Consider the following 23,479-nt stretch of genomic DNA (forward strand, 5'->3'; position numbering starts at 1 on the left):
GACCATTTGGGGACACCTCTTATGTGTTATATTCTTGCACCCTCCTTCTATACTCATTCTGCCATAGCTTTTACTGGAAATATCACTAAATGAGGTCTAGTGAAGTTTAATCACAATACAAGGTGCATGTGAATGTAAATTAACATTTTTAAAAGGCGATTTCATTTTGTATTGTTTGTTTAAGTGTGACTTGGCTCACTTTTAAAATTTACCTTGCCCTTGCAAATAGGGCAGCAGTCCAGCCACGTACCTCTGCCAAGGCCACATGCCCTAGGAAAATGCCTTTATCATCTGAGCCCTGGGTGAATGTGTCTGGCGTCCCAGTTTTTCACAAATCAGATCTGAATCATTGGACGTATTACCCTCTGACCCCTAAGCTCATTTGCTAGTCATGTCTTACAACAGATTGTTTGAAATATATCACTGCTGACAGGCACTGAATATGTTATGGTGATGCACAAGAGCGGTATCTATCTTTCTGGAGCTAAAAACATTGGTTTTGTTAACAGCAGGAAAACAACACAAATCAGTTACTGTGATGTGTAGGACTCAGAGTGACACCTCTGGCTACTTATCACTTGACCCCCAAATCCCCCTCCCCCTCCCTACAGGACTTTTTCAAGACGAACGTGCATGCTATAGAGAAACACAACCAAGTAGAGATGCTGGCGTTGGCAACATGCTCTAGTCTGCTCCACTTGTGTGAGATCATTTTCTTTTTTGAGGCATAAAAACAATAAAACAAAAGCATGCCTTTCTTGTTGAACATCTCATCCCTGGAATAGTAAATATGTTTCTGCTTCCAGTCTTGTAAAAAAATACTGTCGTCTCCATAGTAAAACCCATGGAGCTGACATTCAGGGTCAAATCTTATTAATCAGTACAATAACACAATACCTATCCATAGTGCACATTAAAAAAATACGAACTACTTGCTTTTAAATAATACTTTCAGTATTTATATAAATAGGTCTTAAATAAAAACACTAAATGAGCTTTAACAATGAGAAATGTATCTCAAGCCCCCTGCTAAATCTGGTATGAACACATGTTGGGGTATTAGTTGTGGGCTAAAGGCTCAGGACTAAGTGCTTTCCAATAACTCACATGATGGTCATCTGAATGGTAGGATGTACCATCTTCCCCGGCACCGCCACATCTTGAAGTACAACTGGGTGGGGGATACGTGTGCCACCCAGTACATCTCAGTACCCGCTCTATGACATTTCAATAGGCAGCCTTTTATCCGGCCTTTTTCCATTGTGGACTTGAAGCCAAAGCTATTTACGGCCATTAGCACTGAGAGGCATGTCAATAGTGAACCAATAAAAAGCAGGCAACATAAAGAAAAAAAAATCATTTAAAATGAAATGAAATGAAAAACATACAAAAAAAAAATCCTTTCACTTATGCAATCCATTTGCAAAGAGACATCAAAGTCCTTTTGGCTCAAAACTCTGTTCAGTTTGTTGCTTTTTTTCCAGTGTGCGTTGAACAGGTCCATCCAGTGGGTTACGAGTCAGTGTTTCAGGGTGGGGTTCACACAGTGGAGGCAGCCCATCCTTCCTTCTCTCCGAGGAATGTGCCCATTGTTTAAGACCAATTACAACTCCACATCCCTTTGTAAAAACAGCCAAGTAACAATTGTCTGTGGCGTGTGGTTCTTCAGCAGGTTTCCAAGTCTCCCAGCAGCTGTCTTCATGAGATGCTTTTTTTTTAACTTTAATTATGGTGTCAGGCCATGCAGATGCAAAAGAAAAAAAAAGAAAGAAAGAAAGAATAAAAAACAAAAACAAAAGAAAAGTCCCGTTCCCCTCTTTTTCTTTCTCTCCTTTTGGTCAATATCTTGGTTTCACACTTGGAATAATAAATATTGCCATCCCATATTTTCTGTGCTTTTTTCTTTTTACATAACTTTATTTATGTATATTGTCTTTTGTTGAGAGTTTCATTAGCATGGTTTCGGACGTGGGATCTCCATTGATGTGCCTGCTATTTTCAGCTGACTCAGTGACATAACTGCACAGCAGCTCCAACTTAATTCTTGTCAGTCCACATAGAAAAGTGTCCCTAAAGTTAAAAAAAAGAAAAAAATGAGTGCATCATATAACTCATTTTGTAAAACATCATGCATTAACCCCAATGGGTTTAATAATGTTTATTTAATTTAATCTAATCTAATCTAGTGGGTTTCCTCCGGGTGCTCCGGTTTCCTCCCACAGACCAAAGACATGCAGGTTAGGTGGACTGGCGATCCTAAATTGTCCCAAGTGTGTGTGTGTGCCCTGTGGTGGGCTGGCGCCCTGCCCGGGGTTTGTTTCCTGCCTTGTGCCCTGTGTTGGCTGGGATTGCCTCCAGCAGACCCCCGTAACCCTGTAGTTAGGATATAACGGATTGGATAATGGATGGATGGATAATCCAATCTAATTAAGTTACCCCTCCTATTCATTTTCTACACAACCCATGGCTGTACTAACCCTGGATGGGAAACCAGTCCATTTCAGGATACTATCATCCCTATGTCTTTGGAAAGTGGGATTAAAGCCAGCATACCAGGGAGAACATGAAAATCCCAGTCAGACAGTCACAAGGAATGGAACTGAACTTACTCCTTTGGCTCTTTGAGAAATATTTGGTAGCCACTGCACCAAAATCACATAAACGTATGAAGGCATATACAATAATACAATACAATAATACATATCCAATAATAAAAAAAAGTTGTATTTATCTGTGTTTTATGTTTTATGATATATACTGGTATATATATTTACTTTAACTCAGCCAGTTCCAAGTCTGGATAAATAGGGAGGGTTGGCATCAGGAAAGGCTTCTTTTCATAAAAATCACATTCAAACTTCTATTGGAGAATTCTACTCAAAAAATAGTCACCCCATATAAAAACGGGAATAGCTATAGAGGAAGAAGAAGACCCAGACCCAGACCCAAAACATCTAGCCCTGGTAGAGAATATTAAATGTACTGTAGATTTGCTTGTCACTAGCCTGTGTCTGCATGATGACGATGGGTATTAACAGTACCAAAGGTCCTCTTGGTGTGAACTTAAGCAGGTCATAATTGTAGAGAGTTCTACAAAAACTCTGAATGTGACATTTAGAAGTCCCTAAGAATTAAAGTTCATGCTAACAAAATAAACGTGAAATCAAGGAAGCAGCATTCCTTGAGAGTCATGCATATCTGGACTGAAAAGTATAAGCAGCTTGAAAGTAGAACAATCTTAAATCTGAAGCTTTCCGTATCCATAATCTCATATGGGGAGCGAGACAATTATCATAATAGGATTTGTGAAAATAAGTCAAAGAAATCTAATACATATGGCATTGTGCATTTTTCTCCCACTGCTCTGGCCTTCCATTAGGTAAGAAGAGACGGGCAGTATTTATAACAAGAACAAATGACTCTCACTCACTTACAAACTATCTAAGAATGAACGGAATTTGATTTTTTCACATGGTTCCAATTCCATCTTCATAATTCCTTTTGCAAAAAAAAATCACCACAGATATTCAATTTGTCTTTCAGTTGAATATCAGATGACTACAGTCTATTGAGGGAAAACCCAGAGCAGAATGCAAGGATTAGATCTTATTTTATTAATTGAAGAACCATTTCAAATAACAGATATGATCAGAAAACAATCATTTATTTTTATAATACCTGAAATCCGTCATTCCATCATCCCATTTCTCTGAAGTTTTCACACACAAGGAGGCCCGATAACCTCCCATTACTTACAGGGAGTATCCATGAGGTACTTAGTGGTTTGGAATTATTAAGGGAACAGATTAGAATTAAAAAGTTAAAGTCAAAATAATCATTGGGAACAGCGAACATGTTTCTTACATCTTTGGCACATATTTTTCAAAACTCACTACACACCGGAGAAACTCCAAAGAACTGGAAGCTGGTAAACATTATCCCATTTTATCAAAGGGCTCATCCAAGTTAACATACGACAGTAAATTTGTAGCACCACCACCACAATGAAAATGTTAGCGTTTGTCGCTTGGCTGCCTGCTCCTCTTGTGCGTTCCTAGAAGAGACTCCATACGAGCTGTTTGGAAGAGACAGGTGATTGACAGCGCGCCCCTGAAGGCCGGAAGTAATTTGCATAAATCGCGCCGTTTTTAGAAAGGAGAGGGAGGCCAGCAATCAGAGGAAAAAGACGGGAAAACTAGCAAAACGGATCAGATATCTGCATTGGCCATGTAAAGGGGCACTACGGCTACGAAGACTTGACTGGACAGGCGAAGGTCAGCGTTCGACTTGAATCCTGCATTGCTCTTAGTTAGGTCGACTAACGGTATCGGGTGAGCTTGTTCTGACTGTGGAAACATTTTACATTTACATACTAAAATTCTTCCTTTGGCCGGCTTCTACAGTTCATCCACCTGTATATATAATAATAAAAAAAAAACAAAAAAACTCTGGACTATTGTGTGAACTTCGGGGGGCCCGGGGTGTGTTTCATTAGTCATTCATACTTTTTATGAGGTTATTGTGTGTTGGGGAGGAAAAAGGCCATTGCTGTTTTCATCTTGCTGTGTTTCTTTTTTAAACTCGTATTTGTTTTCTGAATGGCTGAAAATGCATCCTGACTGTCAATTTTACATATACTGTATACTGTATATCAATTTGACTGCTTATAGCTGATTATATCGAAAGGGGGGCGTACAGCGGGGAGCTTCACGGGGTGACATTGACCCATCCTTATTACAGTTAAGGAAGCTGAACAGTAGCGATTTTAAGAATAACGGGTCCTATTCGTTACAAACCTAACTGAGTATCACGGGTAAAGTAATGGAGGCAGTGGTTCCCAAACTCGGTCGTGGAGACTCACTGTGGCTGCAGGTTTTTATTTTAATTTAGTGAGCTGTTATTTCCCAGTTGTTGTATTCTGTGGTCAATGCAGAAATTACAAAGTAAGTGTGGTAAATGTTTTATTAAAATGTACCAAGCAGTTATATGGGCATGATGTGTTTTTTTAACAATATTCTCATTCTGATTTTCATTCTGCTTTTCCAGGTGATTATTGTTATTTCATCCGTTATTTACTAATTAGTGGCTCTTACAATGAAGTAGTTGCAGCGTTTTGTCATTCGTTTGCCTGCTCTGCTTTTTTATAAATTGTCATTATTAGGATAGAAAAAAGGGAGCAAACTACACAAAAAGGACAACATAAAAGGAAAACAACAAAAGAGAGTCAAACATTTAAAGCTATAGCAAAAACAGAGATAGCTCTAAATGTCTTATGAATGGAAAAATCACATTACTGTGATTTTATGAATGCAGAATAAGAAAAATGAAAAAAGTAAAAAGGACAGCTAATTAAATGAGATCAATTATTGTCACCGATTGAGAATCTGGTTTGAACAGGAGGTCCCCAGGACTGAGTTTGGGATCGACTGTATTAAGGAACAGACTGAGCTTCCCATACCAAGAACGGTGCGCTAGTGACTGGGTTCAGATAAGGGAGGTTGTCAGTCAGTCATTGTCCAACCTGCTATATCCTAACACAGGGTCATGGGGGGTCTGCTGGAGCCAATCCCAACCAGCACAGGGCGCAAGGCAGGAACAAATCCCGGGCAGGGCGCCAGTCCACCGCAGGGCACACACACACACACACACACACACACTAAGGACAATTTAGAATCGCCAATGTACCTAACCTGCATGTCTTTGGACTGTGGGAGGAAACCCACACAGACACCAGGAGAACATGCAAACTCCACGCAGGGAGGACCCAGGAAACAAACCCGGGTCTCCTAACTGCAAGGCAGCAGTGCTACCACTGCGCCACCATACCACCCAAGGGAGGTTGTACTTTGCTAATCTGCTAGAATTCTGTTAAAAGTAACAAAGCAATAAGACCACAAAGGTGCACATGTTATTATTTGCAGGGCCGTCTTAATTCATGAGCATGCTGGACAGTTTCCCGAGGGCCCCCATGCTAATCTATGTATGTTGTGACTTGCTGAGTGGTTATGTAGGTAGGGGCCCCAGTGCACTGCTTTGTTTGGGGGCCTATAATGCTGTTAAGATGGCCCTGATTATTTATCTTGATTTTCAGAAGGCTTCAGTAAAGGGAGCACAAGAGGCCATGGATCAAAGTAAGAGAAACGTGAATTCAAGGTGCAGTGCAGATGGGGGCAACATTAGCTTAAACACAAGAAACAAAGGAAAACTGGTGATGTTAAAGGTGATTTCCTTAAGGGATGAGTGCTGGGGCTACTGCTCATTGTGATCCATACTGTATGAATGATCTCGGAGAGAATAAACTGTAAATAACAAGCTTGTTAAAAGAATACTCCATCCAAAAATGATACTCTTTTATATGTTACTCTCTCCTTATAGTTTATAGTGATGGCCAAGCAAAGTTTTTAATCTCATGATTTAATGCAGATTGGAGAGAAAAAAAAGTTATAATATAACAGAAGCCAATAGTAACCAATGCTGTACCACAGTAAACAATCTGAAAAATGTCAATGGAAAAATGAAAAAATCTCAAGTTACTCACATCATATAATCCATATGTCAGTTGTCCATACGATTAAATGGTTACTTCCAGAAAAATCAGCACACATCATAAACAGGAAAACTAAAGGCTCTTGGGAATTACTTTTTTTTTTTTAATTTTATTAATTTTATTGCAATCATTCCATACAAATTAATCAATTTTTACAAAAAGTAAGATTGAGAACAAGTCGACCCCCACCCCTGAGAGAGAGTAAACGGAGCCAATGGAGTAAAACTTAAGGCCTGTAAACACACCTAAATTGATGAGTTTGATAAGCCAATAGAGATGAATGGAGAAGAAAAAGAAATACAGGAATAATTCCTTCATCTGTGTTTTAAAAGCTTCTTCTAAGATATTACTGATTAGATCCTGCCATGTTTTGAAAAAAATCTGTACAGATCCTCTAACTGAATATTTGATTTTTTCCAATTTCAAATAGTTTAACACATCGGTTACCCACTGACTTAAAATAGGAGAGTTTGGGTTCTTCTAGTTGAGTCTGCATGCCAAACGTGTAGTGAATGCAATCACAGTTTGTTTGTCCTTCTCCACTTTAACCCATCTGGAGGAACACCAAACACAGCTGTTAATGGGTTAAGAGGGATTGGGACACCAAGACTGTCTGAAAAGTAATTAAACATTTTGGTCCCGAATGATGTTAATTTGGTGCAGGCCCAAAACATGTGGCCCAGTGAGATTCGTAGGTTGGATCTTGCCTTGGAAACATTTTGGAGAATTTTAGTTGAGACAGATGTGCTTGATATATAATTTTGAGTTGAATTATTGTATGCTTTGCACATATGGAGCTCGAGTGAATGACTTTTTGAACTGATGACCTGCCTCTTCTCCTCACTTGTTGGTCTACAGCCCAGTGACTTCCATGTGCCTTTAGTTATCCTGTATTTATAATATGTGCTGATTTTTCCAGGAGTCATCGTTTAGTTTAGCTAAAAGCATGAGTTTTGCATGTCTTGAGCATACAACTGGGTAACTGACATCTCGATTATGTGACAAAAGAAACATTACATTTCTTTTCTTCTTTCAATGGATGTTTTCCCAGTCATTTGCTATTGTACAGCTTTAGTCACTACTGGATTCTGTTATATCGAATAAGTTTTCTCTCTATTCTGCATAAAAAACATGAGATTAAACGTTTTTCTCGACCACCAATACAAACTACATGGGGTTAGTAACACATATACAAATATTTTCTGGGTAGCCATTCTTTTAAGTTTGCAGGTGATACTAAACTTGGTGAAATGTCAGATCATTTCGAACCCAACGAATCATTACAGAATTCAGGCTTGGGCAGGTTTGTGGCAAATGCAATTTAATGAAAGCCAACAGTTTCACATGATGGAAGCTATCACTGTCAAATTTGTATAGACAATGTCAGGTTTAAAACTTGAAATGACACCTCATGAGAAGGACCTAGGAGTCCTTACTGTCCGCATTCAGACAGCGTTTAGGAAGAGTGAAGAAGGCTAAAAGGATGTTAAGTTACATACCCTGGTGTCTGAAAATGTTTATGCTTGAGATGCACATAACTCACTGTTGAAGCTTCACTTGGAGTACTGAGAGCAGTTTTGGCTTCCATCTTACAAAAAAGATGTAACATTGTGAGAAGAAGCCCAGAGAAGAGTGACTAGGCTGGTGTGAGGACAGCTGGGTATGAACTATGAGGAAGGAATCAAGGAGCTGAGTCTTTTCAGTTTAAAGAAATAGAGATTCAGAGGTGACATGACTGAAGTTGTTTAAATTATGAAGGGAATTAGTATAGTTGTTTCATTTTAAAATAAGCTCTTCAACAAGAACACAGGGACACAGATAGAAACTTGTTAAGGTTGAATCTACATTTTCGAATGTTCTCCTTTATTCTGAGAACCACTGACACATGGAATTAAATACTGAGTAGTGTGGTGGACAGATGTAGTTCAAGGACCTTCAAAACTCAAGTTCATGTCATTTTGGAGAAATCTGGTGTTATTGGGCTGAATGGTCTGTTGGCATCATAACTATCCTATTGTTTTAAAACCCACTTCATCCTAATTATAGCCACAAGGGTCAGAATTACTAGATGTCCCCCAATAATTAAACATCTGTAATTTAAAGTGAGCAAAGAAAAGAAAAACAAACAGCTAGTTAAAAAAAATGAAAACGTCTTCTTGATGTGATTTGTTGAACTGAGAATGCTGTAATAATGTCCAGTAAGCACAGGGGGGCACTGTTGCTCTACAGAATCACTCATGAACTGTAGTTTGTATTGAGGGATTCTTTAGACACCCCTCTGGATGGGAATTACTAACAATTCTAGTTTTAAATGTGTTTTTATTACTTTGAGATACAAATGTAAACAAGATAACACCATGAGAATTTCTTAAAGCAAGAAGCACATCATGTTTATCTTAAAATGCATAAAACAATTAAACTAATTTTTGTTACACTTCAGAGTCAAAATATGTTCATTTTCAGCTCAAGATAAAGTTCAGGAAAATGTGCAATTCTGGGTTATTAGTAAAATTGTGAAGCTCAGATGTTCAGAGCCACTACACTTCATCCAGTACCTTGCACTTCAGAAGAAGCCACATTCTCCATTTCTTTTGCAGCACAATATCAGAAAATTCTAAGATTGCGACTGAACTAAAGTCTCCCTACAGTTTGTGCCCATGAGCCAAGCAAATCAAATGCTAGGGCTGAAGTGGAGGAGACAGCTCATGTTTTTGCTGAGAATAAAATTATTCATATGTCTTTAAGTGCAACGGTGTAATTCTGCAGTCTCACCGCCTATAACTCAAGATTACCCTTTGGCAGATAAAGTCAATGTCATTCTGCTGACTTTGTCTTACCTATTTCATTATCAGCTTCAGATTTCAATGTTGGGGTCTGTGAATCCTTTCTTACCCTCATTAACTAGGACAGGCTTTTCCGTTCTGGTGTGCCAGACTAGAATCTAAAACAAAAAAGAGGAGAAAAATTCCACTTAGCAGCTGTTTCTAAAAAAAGAAAACCAGGCAGTCCAACATAATACATTTACCAACATGGCTGGAGGCGAGTACGTGATTTTCTCTTGCTTTCCTTGCTTGCACATGTATGTCTTAAACATATATGCTGAAAATGGCTGTAAATTTACATTACCTGTACTGCACAGATTCAGTTCAGTCTACTCTTACATAGTGGTATCGATTGAGTGCTGTCCATCCATCTATCCTGGAGTAAGATGGAGTGTATCTCAGAAGCACAGGGGGCAAATTGGGAATTGATCTTGGATTGGGTGCCAGTCCATCACTGAGCACATTCATTCACATATCAACACCAAATAAAATACATAATTCAATTAATTTCATCTCAGGAATTAAGAAACAAAAAATGTGCAGCAGCTGTTCAGAAAAGGGCTGCATTGCCCTTAGACCCCCTCCTTGACTGGGCAGACATCAAATACAAAACAGATTCTCATCTTCAGTTACTTCATTCAAGTCCTGCTTAGTCTTTGCCAGGAAGTACCTGACAATAAAACAAATCTAATATGTAAAAAAAAATTAAATGTAAAAAACAATACAAGACAAAGAGCATTTTATTGTTTTGTTTTGTTTTTTTTTTACCAAAGAATACCATATCTAAACATCTGCAAGAGTACTGTAAGGTATCTTTTTTTAAAAATCCTAACACATGGCAGAAGAAATGCATAAAGGTTACAGTAAGACAAACACAATAATTTTACTTTCACTAATAACATAATAACATGTACTTTAATGGCTCAAAAGACAAGGTTCCATTTGTGTGTATATATATATATATCAGGGGTGCCCACACTTTTTTGGCTTGCTAGGTACTTTTAAAATGACCAGGTCGAAATGAACTACCTACATTAAAAAAAAAAATATATATATATATACACTGAGTATACAAATTCAATACATTTATGGTCACTACAGTATTTGTATTTAATAATCTTGATGTGGGAAAAAGGCTGACTCGCATAAATAAGTAGAGCTGAATAATACAGTCAATGAGCTTTCGAATTCAGCCGAGTGAAAAATGACGGCTGTCCCGTTAACTGCGATTTTAATTCCCTCTCCTTTCTCAGATTGCTTTTCGGAAGGACCTCGGTTTCGTAGTTTTTATGAACAGTTCGAAAGTGCCTTTCCACATTTTCCTTCTTTGGAATAGCAATGATAGATTGACAGATCAGACAAACGCACTTCGATTGTGACATTGTGAGAAAAAAAATCCTCTTCCAGTTCCACATCCAGCCCATACTCTCCCCAAACAAATTTTTTTAAATCCCTTTAGTCGATATAAATTGGAAGGCTAACTAGATCACTTAGATAGCTGGAGTTTTGCAGTAGCTCGCGCATTTGATCTTGCGTGTGGGATGACCAGTGTGTTAGAAGAGAAGAGATCTCAGACTGGCTGCCCTGTATGTCAATCAAGTGGCAAATGCAATAGGGAGGATATATGATAGACTAACGTTTAAAAAAAAATGAATGCAATGCGATCTACCTGCACTACCTTCACGATCGATGCATTGGGCACCCCTGATATATATATATATATATATATATATATATATATATATATATATATATACACATGTTTGAAAAAACATAAAAAGTCTGACAAATGAGATGAAACCATTGAGTTCTTCATTTGGCCTGATAATAACTAAGTTGTCCCAATATTTCATCCAGATACTTTGTAACAGTTTTCACGCTACATTATTCCATATTTCCATATATGGTGCTTGTGTTTCTGAATCAGGTGCCCATGTAGATTTCTCTGCTCAAGATATAACTCCCTGGGAATATCACAGTAGGACATTCCCTTGAAGGCTGAATTATACTTGTACTTCTATGTTGAGCCTGTGGCGTATTTTGCTATGGCATAGTCTGATGTGCTCCTCCACAAAAATGTTACTAGGCATCAGGTTCACGTGAACCCTATTCACACCTCTAGAACTTTGATTGGCTAGTTTGCTAGCTATGTATTTCCTAAAAAGCTTTTCTGTTTGTTTCCATCTACTGGTTTTGAAGTTGGAGAATATATGAAAATCTGGAAAAATGTGAGGAACAAATATGTTCGCCTACAGAAGAACCTGTGTAGCAAGAGGAGCGGTCATTCTGGACAGCAAAGACTGCCTACGCTTTAATGGATCATTTGCTTTTCTTGCATGCTACAAACACTGCTAACTAGCAACCATTCATGTTCCTGTGATATGGTGTGACGCAGAAGTATCAACTACTTTTGATGATGTAGCTCCCATGCATGGCTATGGTGTAGGCTTGACGCAGAAGTATAAATCAACCTTTAGTCCGGGGTTGCAGCTGGTTGCTCTCCTCTGCACAGCTTCAAGTGCTGCTATGTCTTTTTTGTAGAATGGTGATCAGAACTGCACACAATACTCCAGATATGGTCTCACGAGTGCATTATACCGTATAGAATGAGCATAACATCCTACAATGTAAATTAAACAGTTTTTACAATATAACTTAACAATGTGTCCTTTAATTGCTTCTGCACACTGCCTAGATTATGAGATTATTGTGTCAATGTAAATCTAAATTCTTTTTGCAGATTGTCTCCGAAAATACATTTATAATTAACACTTCTTTTATTTACATGTAGCACTCAGCAATTTTCTTGTCAAACTGCATTTTAGCAAGTGATCACTCATTTCTGAAGCGTCCAAGTCTTTTTGAACTGTATTTACAGCCCCCTCAGTATTTGCTATTTCTCCAATTTTTATGTCATCTGTGAATTTCACAGTTTACTAAATACACCAGAATCAATGTCATAATGTAAATTTGAAGGCGTAATGCTCCAAGAACAGACGCATGATGATCACACCCCATAGGGCACATTCTTACCTTACATTCCTTAGCCCTAACCCTAACCCATTCTTACCTGTACTTCTTGCCTCATGGCCATTAACCACCTTGAGATCAACTTTTGTAAATTACCTCTGATGCCCCTTAAGTAGCCAGTTCAAAACAGATTGGTTTGGCAGGAGCTTCTTCCCCAAAAAAAACAGGCTGGCTTTTATTTATTTTTTATTATAGTTTCCATAATTTTGCATGGAATAGATACAAGGCTTATCGGTCTATAATTACCAGGATCCATTTTATTTCCATTCACATAGCTCAGAGTCACATTTGTGACCTTCTAGTCATTATGAACGTCTTCCATTTGAAGTGACTGTTGGAATATTCTTTAGGATTTATATAATTTCCTTCAGTACAATGGGTAAAATCCCATCAGCTCTGGAGATTTTGTTAGTCTGAAGCATATCTGACTTTCTTTTCTGAGATCTAAAAGCTGAGTGCTTATTTTTTATTACTGCAATTATGTCATTCAACTCATTGTTTCTTTTACAAGTAATAGGGTAAGACATTCACTTATTACTAAATGAATCAAATTCCAAGGCTAGATATCGGTAATAAAAGAAAAGTAAGATTTTCAGTACTTTGGAAAGTCAGGAAAACCAGGAATAATTTTGTATGGGAGAATGATCAGGTCAGCCACATTGTTATTTTCTTAGTCTTAAATAAAAGAGGCAACTCTAAATTCTAATCCAATATCTGTCACTTCTAAATAACCATTGCTTGGAGAAAGACAGAGAGACAGCGAGCCAATATCATTCCTCCTGCAGCAGAAGTGGCAGCTGAAAAGAAAGCCTTGGGCTTCTCAGGTCCTATCCTCTGCTGGCTGACCTAAATTCCCAGCAGAGTGGTGTAATTGGTCTTATCATTTCTTTCATAGTTTAGCAGAATAAAAAAGTCTGAATTAGCATAAGCCAACCTAATTCAGGGTACAAAAGAAATGCAATGATTTACCTCATGAAGTAGAAGTACATAATAAACAAGAATAGTTGCATCAAATATTAAAATGTGTGCTTTAATTGAAATATTTAAAGTCTAAATATTCTTGATTGTATAGAAAAAATAAAAATAACATCACATTCTTAATCAGTGACTCTGAAACAGTCTAAAATGGGACCCCACATGCTTATGTTTAAAATGGGTTATTTTCAACGTTCCGAAAGTGTCTCTTACAGGGTTAGGACCACCGGTTAAGTGTCAAATATCAAAAAATATTAGTAACACTTTAGTTGAGGAACTGCGAAAATGAGTCTATTAATCATTTACTGTTATGTAACAAGACCTTAACAAAGACTTCTTCAGGTATCAATAACACTTACTGTACAAAGCATCAGTAAAGTGTTTCTTCATCTCTCCAATGTGACCTTCTAACAAAACTTCACTTTAGAGTGCTCTGAGGTGGCTTAACTGAGACACAGTTTGCTTTATATTACATGTTTGGAATAAGACTTGTGAATCCTTCATATTATTTTTACTATCATGTTAATATACCACACAGCACAGAGATGAATAGTCAATCTACTGATATTTTATAAGCATAATGAAGAACAAGCAAAGCCTTTTTTAAGGGCTGGTCAAATAAGAATAAATGTGTTATAGATGACTAAACTAAAGTGTTACCAAAATATTTTCATATTTGCTATAAGCAACGTCGAAATAGCATAAAATCTGCATACCCATATAGCCGATCCCCATTGTTTTAAAGTTTTGTGAAAAAGACTAAGTTTGACTCCTTGTATTCCATTAGGGGGTAAACCACTGAGGATGGTTGATATGGCTTGCATAACAAGTCCTTCTGCTGTTATGATCTTTGCTGAAGACACTGATTGGTTTTCTCTTTATTAAAAGGGTATAAGTTTCTACAAAAAAAAACAAAACATGATCCAAAATTGGTCTAAAGATGAGGGCTTTTTGGGCCTAGATGGCCAAAAATAGGAGAGAACCCCAAAACGTCAATGGGCCAGCACTTGTGTATATGGAGACATTTGTAAGGTCCTATGCTCTTTCTTGCCCACGCAGGCCTGCTAGTGGACAGTGTCTGGTGATTCCACCTCTATGTTGTATCAAATCTCGATCCAGATTCTGTTTATGTGCGATGAAACGAGCTGCCCAACTCCATCTGAACTGCTGACTCCCTCAATATGTTTAGGAAGTGATTGAAATGCCTGCTGAGATTGTTAATGAATATTGTTTGCTCGTGGATATCTGTCATATTGTTAATTGAAAGGTTTTAGGTTATGCTAGCTTTAGAACTCTTCACTTGAGGTGATAAACTTTTGTAACCTGTCCTGCTACACTTGTTCAAAACATTCCCCAGACTTATGCTACTTGATTATGTTATATCTCCTATGTAAATCACTTTGAATAAAAGCTTCATCTGCTAAGCAAATAAATGTAAATGTAAAAAGCTCAATGTCTTGCAAAACAAGTCATCAAGATGAGTCGAATGGTATATCATTTGTGGGGTTCTTCTAATACCGGTGAGTAGGAGCTTCTGGACAAAAAATGTGAGTTATTTTAAAGTGTTTATATATAACTAGCAGTGTAAGCCAGTGCTGTTAAAAAGCCTGGGGTCCTAGAAACTTTTAAAATCCTCGGAAAAAAACTGAAATGTAGAGATGTCAAGTAATTAAAAGGAACTACTCTGGGCATGTCTCTGCCAAGAGGATTCGTTTTGCTGACGTACTCGCCTCGCTTGTGTATTAGCGGCAGGAGGAAAAGTAAAAAGGATACCGTTTTGCCAGTGTTAGCGGCTAAGCGACTTTGTCTTTCTTCGGAAGTTTTGTATTGCCGACGTACTGGCCTCACTTGTGTTATTAGCAGCTAAGTGAGTTTTCTGTTTCCTCGGAGGTGGAGGAGCCCTTACCCAACTCCACCTCTCACTTCTGGGACAGACGGACACACACACTTCCACGTGTAAACATTTATATATAAGACTCTTACAAATACAAAATATCACTGATTTGAATTTCTTTGTTAAGATGGACTATTAGTAGTCTGCAATGACTATTAGTTTTCTCATATTGTTTCCTGAAAGGGAAAGCAGTCCCAAAGAAAAGTTGGGTGGGTATTCGGCCACCCCATCTACTGCATTAAAAAACAGAAGAGAAATGGGCATGCAGTGGCGCAATAGAAAATAGGCTTATTATGTGCCTTCTGAGTATACTCGGCTTGTCAACAAATTTGTCTCTCTCAAGTGGGTCTGCATCAGGGAGCTCTGTCACACAGGACTGCTTTCCCGAGAGAGAGAGACATCATCTTCCAGGACCTTTTGGTTTTATGTGATCCTGACTGGAAGAGGCTAGCCTTTGGAGGTAGCGGGCAGGGTCTAGGTGCTCTGAGTTGGCGTCTTCATGGTGCTGTATTGGAAAACCAAGGACTGCTATGTTAGTGGTGGTGCCCCCTCTTACCACAGCAGAATACTGCATATCTTATTTGTGCCAGGAAAGTGATCTTCACATGCCCATGCGTGAGAACCATTATATAATTTAGCTGGATTACATTTACAGTTGTTATTAAAATACATCTTTAGAGTCGCTCCTGTTTTTTTGTGTAGCGCAGCACACCACAGTTACCAGCCTGTAGTAAGAACTGAAAATGGTGCTTGTAATCATCCAACTTTGGTGTTTTAGCATTATGCCAAAGATGTTACCATCTCAAGAAGGAAACAGAAGGTCAACTTCACATGTGCATTTTTCAAACCTGTGCAGGTGACAGGGCTGACAACCCTTCTGCGGCATATGTGACTGCTGCCTTAATTGGTATATGTGGATAGAAAACATATGTGCATCTCCACTCATGTTAAATGTGATATCTATCCATTTCTGACAAACTCCAAATGTGATCCGTGTAATCCAGTATGTTAACGTTAACGTTGTCAAATTCCATCTAGTCATGATGCATGGTGTATACCAGGGGTGTCCAGCTCTGGTCCTGGTGGGCCACAGTGGCTGCAGGTTTTCATTCGAACCAATTTCCTAATCAGTGATCAGTGTTCACTACTAATTAATTCCTTTTCCCTTCATTCTAATAGCCCTGATTTTAAGGATTCAATCTTCTGAATTTAGTTATTTCTTCATTAAATGGCAGCCAAACAGAAATGAGATGAGAAACGGTCCAACAGATGACCAGCTAAATTGGAACGTCAGACTCCAGCCAATTTCACTCCAACCAGTTTCTTAATGAGATGCCAATTCTTGCTGTTAATTAAAGCCGTTATTGAATATCACGACTTGTTGCTGCTCTCATTTTGCCACAGCAGACTGCTGATCTTCTGCTTTTTCTAAGACCACAGTCAAAATGTTTTGGTGACCTGAGCAGACCAACATGACCAAGACCTTCACCTTTCTTCATTTTCAGGTTAGCTGGTCACGTGGCGGCTTGTTTCGTGTCTCATTATTGTTTGGTTGCTCATTAAGGAAAAAAGAAACAATTTAGGGGTCTGAGTCACGTCAATTAAAACAAAGGCAAAACAAGTTAATCAGCAGCAAAAACGGCTCACTGATTAAGAAGATGGTTAGAGTGAAAACCTGCAGCTACTGCGGCCCACCAGGCCAGAGGTGGGCAGCTCTGGTGTTTACAGGTGAACTTTGCTTTAGTGACTAATTCTGAAAAACCTTCTCACTCCACTTTATGCATTGATATAAATTTTCCACTCAATGCCGACTTCAGTCCTATGGCTGATAAAAGCAAAGCTGATAAAAAGAGAAGACAGTTTCAATATACGATTGTGATGAGCAGAGACCTATCTATTTGTCTTGTTTGTGAAGAAAATGTGGCAGTAGTTGTTTCCTGATATATTCTTGCTCATGTTGGGTATATAAAGTGTTATTTTTGGGCCTCAGTAAACGGAATTTGGCACCCCTGGGTTGATGGATGGAAGCATGACTGAAAAATGCTGTTGCAGGCCAACCTTAAAGTCTTAATAGTACTCTGCGGCGTCTTGCAGCACCCACTTTATAGCTCTAAAGTACTTTCCCATAAAGGTTTAATATGCCACTGTTTCTGAGGACCAACACAGTAAAAAAGAAGAGAATTTAAAATGATGTGGAGCATAATCAGCTCAAAATTCAATATACAGCAGATGAAAAGTCAGATGAATGAAGTGCTGGATTAGCTAATTTAAGACAATTTTATATCAGTTTTAATACCCTTATAAAAAAGTCTTAAAAGACTCTGCTGAGTGCTGGAAAATCTGTAAAATGATATGCTGGAACGTATTCACAGGAGACTGACTGAAAGCATTTGCTGTGCTCCCTTAAACTGACTGTTGTGGGGCAAAAAGGTAAAGATTCAGGGTAGAGATGGGAAAAGATTCTGTCAAGTTGAATAATTTGTCATGCAGACTAAGAGGCTTGATGTGATAACTGCCCAGTTGAACTTTAGAGTAGATTACATATACTTTATTGAATGGCAACCTGTGAAAATAGTGTAGTATAATCTCTAGAAATTGGATAGATATGCTTGTATTAGAATGTCTGCTGGGCTTTCCCCAAGAATTATATATATATATTTTTTCTTTTTGTTTGGCCCTTTCCGCTATAAAATGTGATCAGGCAGTTCCTAAAGAATGTTATGCAGGTAAAGGCTGAGCTTTCACATTCAAGACCTAATCAGAGTCCTGGACCTGTTAACAATTTCAAGCCAAGTTGTTCTCAATATACATGGGGGCACAAGTACAATAATCTGAAAATTAGACGCTACTTCACTCCGTCTCACATGGATGATAAGGAAAAATGTGCCTCTTCGCTGCTTATTTCCTTACTCAGCTGTAGATGTAACAGCTGCTGCTATGATAGAGAAAAAATTTAAACAGGATTTTAGCACACCTACTACTGAAATACGTGAAATTACGGTCCTAAAGCAAAATGCAAGTAATAACCTAGTGTCATCTGCATTCGCATAGGGGACAGCTTAAGGGCTCTGGTGATTGCAATTACCCACCGCTCCAGGGGTTGGCACTGCGTTCTAATACCTGTTCTTTTCCTCCCTTTGCAGACCAGATGATTGACAACTGTAATATCTCTGATGTCTCTTCCGGTTTTATGTTCTTCTGGCAGGAAGAGGCGGATCCAGGCGGACAAACAATGGAAGTGACAGATACAACTGTCAATCATCTTGTCTGCACAAGGAGGAAGAGAACAGGCATTAGAATATAGCGTCAACCCCTGGAGCAGCAAGCAATTACAATCACCAAAGCCCTTAACCTTTCACCTGTGTTTGCATGTGCATGACACCAGTTAAAGATAAGAAGCTGTTGACAGTTCATGTGTTTTCTAAATAGTTACTTCTTTCAGTTCAGAAGTTATAACGCATTTTATTACTTGTGCTTGGAAGTTTCAATTATTTGACAATCTTCTCACTTGTCGATATATATTTCTCTCTTGTTCTTGTATTCTGTATCCTGGACTTTGTCTTGCATGCCTATGAGCCATTGTGTTTGCCTGCTGCTCAATTCTTCCACCACACACAGGATTACTTCTTGCTTGTCTAGGTGCTTCAGATTTTGGTGTTCTTATTGTTTCTTGTTCTATGTCACGTAAGCACATTCTGTGATTTGCTTGACTGTCAGCTGATGTCACTGCTCTTCTTCTTCACCATCCTACCTTTTGGTTGGTTCACAATTTGTTTCATGTTCACTTTGTTGTAAACACATGAGAAGAGGTCACTTTATACATATTTAATAAAGTTTGATGTTTGCTGATCATAAACATAACATATTCCAAAATAGAGTTTGGTTTTTATAAGCATGTCCATCCATCCATTTTCCAACCCGCTGAATCTGAACACAGGGCCACGGGGGTCTGCTGGAGCCAATCCCAGCCAACACAGGGCACAAGGCAGGAACCAATCCCGGGCAGGATGCCAACCCACCGCAGTTTATAAGCATGTTGTTTATAAAATATAAAGTAAGGAGCCTTTTGAGTTAGGGAGAGGGTTGTGTGTCACAAACAAAGGCTAGATATGAAGCACAATAGACTTTCCACCACCACTTTGCACATGTAAGAACTCAGAGTTGATTATGAATTCTAAACATGCATTTAATGAACATTTTGATTGTCGACATGCATTTTTCCATCTTTCTTGTTCTTGAACTCTCAAGTTTAGGAGGGGGTTGCATGGCACAACAAAAGGCTAGATATAAAACCTGGTAGACTCTCCACCAGTTGTTTACATACATAAGAACTCACATTTGATTATGAATTTTAAAATGTGTATTTGACGATCTTCTCGATTGTCAGCATGCATTTCTCCATCGTTTTTGTTCTTGCATTCTATATCCCATACTTTTCTTCTTCTACTTCCTATTATGGTGTTGTCACATATTGGCCTCTGCAATTTGCTTGGTGCTCAGTAGATGTTGCTAATCGTCTTTTTCTTTCCACCATGTCACTTGGTTTCACAATGACTTTGCCTTAATACACACACACACAATTTTTTCAAATTTCCAGAATTTGTCAGGTCATCAGCTTTCGATTAAGACCTATCACAGACAGTGTTTAGTCTGCATGCTCTATTTATATCTCTGTGTTTTTCTGTCGGTGCTTCAGTTTCCATCCACTCCAAAAGACATGCCTGTTAATTAGCAACTTTTCAATTACCCATATGAGAGTTCATGAGCCTGTCTGGTGATGGAATGATATTATTATTCAGGGCTGGTGTCTCCTTTATAATCAATAATATTAATAATGATAATAATACATTTTACTTAAAGCTCCTTTAAAAATATCCAAGGATGCTGTACATTGGTATGAAATATTAAAACATATCATTAAACAGTCCAATATGTATACATAGTTAACAAAAACTAATATTAAAAAGATAAGTTTTAAGTTTAGATTTAAAAACAGAAAGTGAAATACAAATACAGATTTCCAAAGGCAGGGTATTCTATAGCCTCAAAATACGCATTCTGTACAGCAGAACAGTTAACAGCACCGAATCGGAAGAGCAAAGTCAGTGTGATGGAACCTATGAGTTTAATAAGGAAAACAGAAGAGAAGAGACCAGACCATGACAGGCCTTACAAACTAGGAGTGGTTTATATTGGAACATGAAAAAGGACAGGTAATCTATATAATTTTTGAAGTGTAGGAGTAATGTACTCTCAAGGTAACAACTCTTGGAACTGAATTTTGGACATACTGTAGTCTGTTTAGACTCTGCGCAACACTGTGTTGCAGTAATGAAGTTATGGGGTGATAAAGGCATGGATAAAGGTCTCCGCTGCAATATCCAAAAGAAAAGGACGCAACCTTGAGATTTGCTTAAGATGGAAAAAAGCTGCCTTGGTAATATTATTAATATGTGATTCAAAGGAGAGTGTGGGATCTAAAATAACAATAAGATTTCTGGCCTGTGCAGAGAGAGATGTAATAAAGCTTGGAATTTCTAATGAAAAATGTCCTTTTTCCTTAAAGTACCTGGAGGTGTAATAATTAAAGCCTCATTTCATTATTTAGTCTGAGGAAGTTTTCGAACAACCAGTGTTTTATATTTGTCAGCCAGGCAACCAGTGCAGGAGGATGTAATGTTTGTGTAAGTCCATGTGTGTCATCTGCGTACTTGTGAAACCATACACCGTGATGTCTCATCAGCAATGCTAGAGCCTGCAAGACTGAACTGGATTATGTGTGTCAGAAAAGTTACAACTGAATATATGAATGGTTGTTGTTTTTTTCTTCTTTATTTCCTTGCAAGAAACACAAATGTAATGTTTTTATAATTCAGTGTATTAACTACTCTTAATATTTTGACAGAGCAGGAAAAAGCCTGAAATGCTCACCGTACTGCTGCAGTTACACTCAAACTGAATTTAAGCAATCTTTCAAAAATGCTTAATTTGGTTTGTAGGCCTTCTGTTTTTTCCTCACAACGTCTGGTGGGGTATTTCTGTCTTAAAATAGATTTAGCTTACTGTTTGACAAGCAGCAGTGAAGCACGACGGCAACGTTTTAAAATAAAAGGTTGCTTCTCATTATTTATTTAATCAGAACTGGCTGACTAATTCATAATATTTGAATAATAATTTGTTATTTTAATTTCAATTTCTTCACGTGAAACAATCTGTAATAATATTTAACAGTAGAATATTTTTCTTGCGATTACAAAATCATTTTATGTGATACTAGTCAAATCTGTTTATGTGGTTTATTGCCTTTTAATAGATGGCACTCTTACATTATGAGTTGGTTTCAAAGTCTGGAATGCATATTTATAAATTTAAAGAATTTAACTAAATTTGTATATTGTGACATTTAATCTCACCATGTATTGAGCTAGTGTAACATTTAGGGTTAATACCTAACTTTCTTAAAGCAGTATTTAGAAAGTTCACTAAACAGATTAGCATGGTCAGAAAACTACAAATAGTGGACATGGCCAGACACAATCCGCACCTGCAGTGTTCCTGCGGTGACTTCAACCCAAGATTCTGTGGTTGTATACTGTCATTTTGTAAATCTTGATTATATTTTATTATTGTGTGCTTTAGGATACTGAACAATATGAAAGGTGATATATAGAATAATAGTTTGCTTTATCATTTTTGATTTTTCATACATACACTCTCCAGCCAGCTTGATGCAATTATAGACTGTTGGGTCAAGAGCCTGTCCCAGGAGCAGCGGCCTTGAGGAAGGAACGGAACTTGGGTAGTGTGCCAGTCCATCACAGTTTCATCTTTATTATACCATAGTGTATTTTATTACACATAATATATAACATTCTCAAGCCTGTTTAATTCATTTCAGGATTGTGTGAACTGCAGGCTACAATGGCAGCACCGGGCACAAAAAGTGAACCAGTTCCAGAAAGGACACCAGTCCTTCACAGTTGATTTTTTACAGTGTGGTTTGTTTTGCATAACATAACATGATCTTAATTTGCTTAATCTAGTTCAGGACTATTGGTAGCTTGTGCCTATTTCTGCAGGACACAATCTTGAACAGCCTGGATTTTCCAAAGAACCTAATTATTTGGGTTGAGGAGGAGTAGTAACTGGAATACCTGCAAAAATACCCACTTGTGCAAATGGAGAACTCTGTACAGGCAGTGGAGGAGCCCATGATATGAACTTAGAATTCGGGATCTGTAAGATCTGCATTTGTTTAATAATGACAAACTACATGACCCTTGCTTACAAGTTTCTTACCTTCACACTGATCTTTATTTTATGTTTTTCTTTGTATCTCCTTCCTCAGAGTCCATTACCCAACACGTATAATATTGCCTTTCAGCAGTTTGCCTCTTCTTCTTTTTTTTTTTTTTAGCATCTGCCAGTCAATTGTTAAAATGGATGAATATTTAAAGTATGATACTGGGGAAAGCAAGCATCCTCACTTCTCCTAGTGTCAGATTTCACCCTCTTCTCATTTCCCCTTCTTCTGTCCTAGTTTAATGCATATTAATAATGAGTCCTCTATCTCTGTGTCTAATCCCTCATTTTCACATGACAACTATTTCAAACACATCCATCTATTTTCTGATTTGATTACTTTTTCTGTTTCCCTGCCCACAGAAAGACAACTGTGTGACTGGAAGTCTTTGAATCAATGAAAGGAGACATTCTGTTGTAATATCAGATGGCCCAGGACAGACCTACATTGTCGAACGCCAGGGAGGTGGTGGGAAGCCAGTTCACTAAGGCTTTCAGGACTGCAGTGATGTTCTGTTTAGCCAGGGTCTCAATCTGGCCTTAAATGTAGTTACATGTATTGTGTTCAATTTGTTATTTAAGGTTCCTTATTATGTATACTGCATTTTTTCTCTTTTGTGTTTTGTTTATTATTACTGTTTGTTTTTATTTTCAGTTTTGTGTGAATGTGTGTTGTTATGAGCCCTGTCTCCTTTATGTGGAGTTTCAGGCAGTTGGACCACCATGATGCTCAGCTGGAGGGCCACCCTCTGCTTATTTATTCTGGGGAGAGAGTTCTGACTTCCAGATTGGTTTTGGTTGATGTTGGTTAACCTTCTTTGGTGAGAATTTTTTGTAGATTTTCTGTTTTTTTGTTCTTGGTATTATATTGACTTTCTATTTGTGATTTTTTCTACATTTCTCCTGTTC

General features: G+C 38.0%; 1 protein-coding gene across 8 annotated transcripts in view; it reads right to left on the minus strand.

Moving 5' to 3' along the window:
• Positions 1–620: 620 nt before the first annotated feature.
• Positions 621–23,479, minus strand: part of LOC120535915 (galactosylgalactosylxylosylprotein 3-beta-glucuronosyltransferase 1) — a 417,892-nt gene continuing 395,033 nt past the window's right edge. For 7 of the 8 annotated variants that reach the window (XM_039764100.1, XM_039764096.1, XM_039764099.1 and 4 more), the window contains 2 exons: positions 9,385–9,488; positions 622–2,070 (listed from right to left, as the gene is read on the minus strand). In XM_039764100.1, the coding sequence (XP_039620034.1) occupies positions 9,402–9,488 (87 nt within the window). In that variant the 3' untranslated portion in view covers positions 622–2,070; positions 9,385–9,401. Of the gene's footprint in view, positions 2,071–9,384; positions 9,489–23,479 lie in introns of all 8 variants that reach the window. The other variant, XM_039764102.1, reaches the window with a different exon arrangement.

Source organism: Polypterus senegalus, chromosome 9 (assembly GCF_016835505.1).
Source record: "Polypterus senegalus isolate Bchr_013 chromosome 9, ASM1683550v1, whole genome shotgun sequence".
NCBI classification, from domain to species: Eukaryota; Metazoa; Chordata; class Cladistia; order Polypteriformes; family Polypteridae; genus Polypterus; species Polypterus senegalus.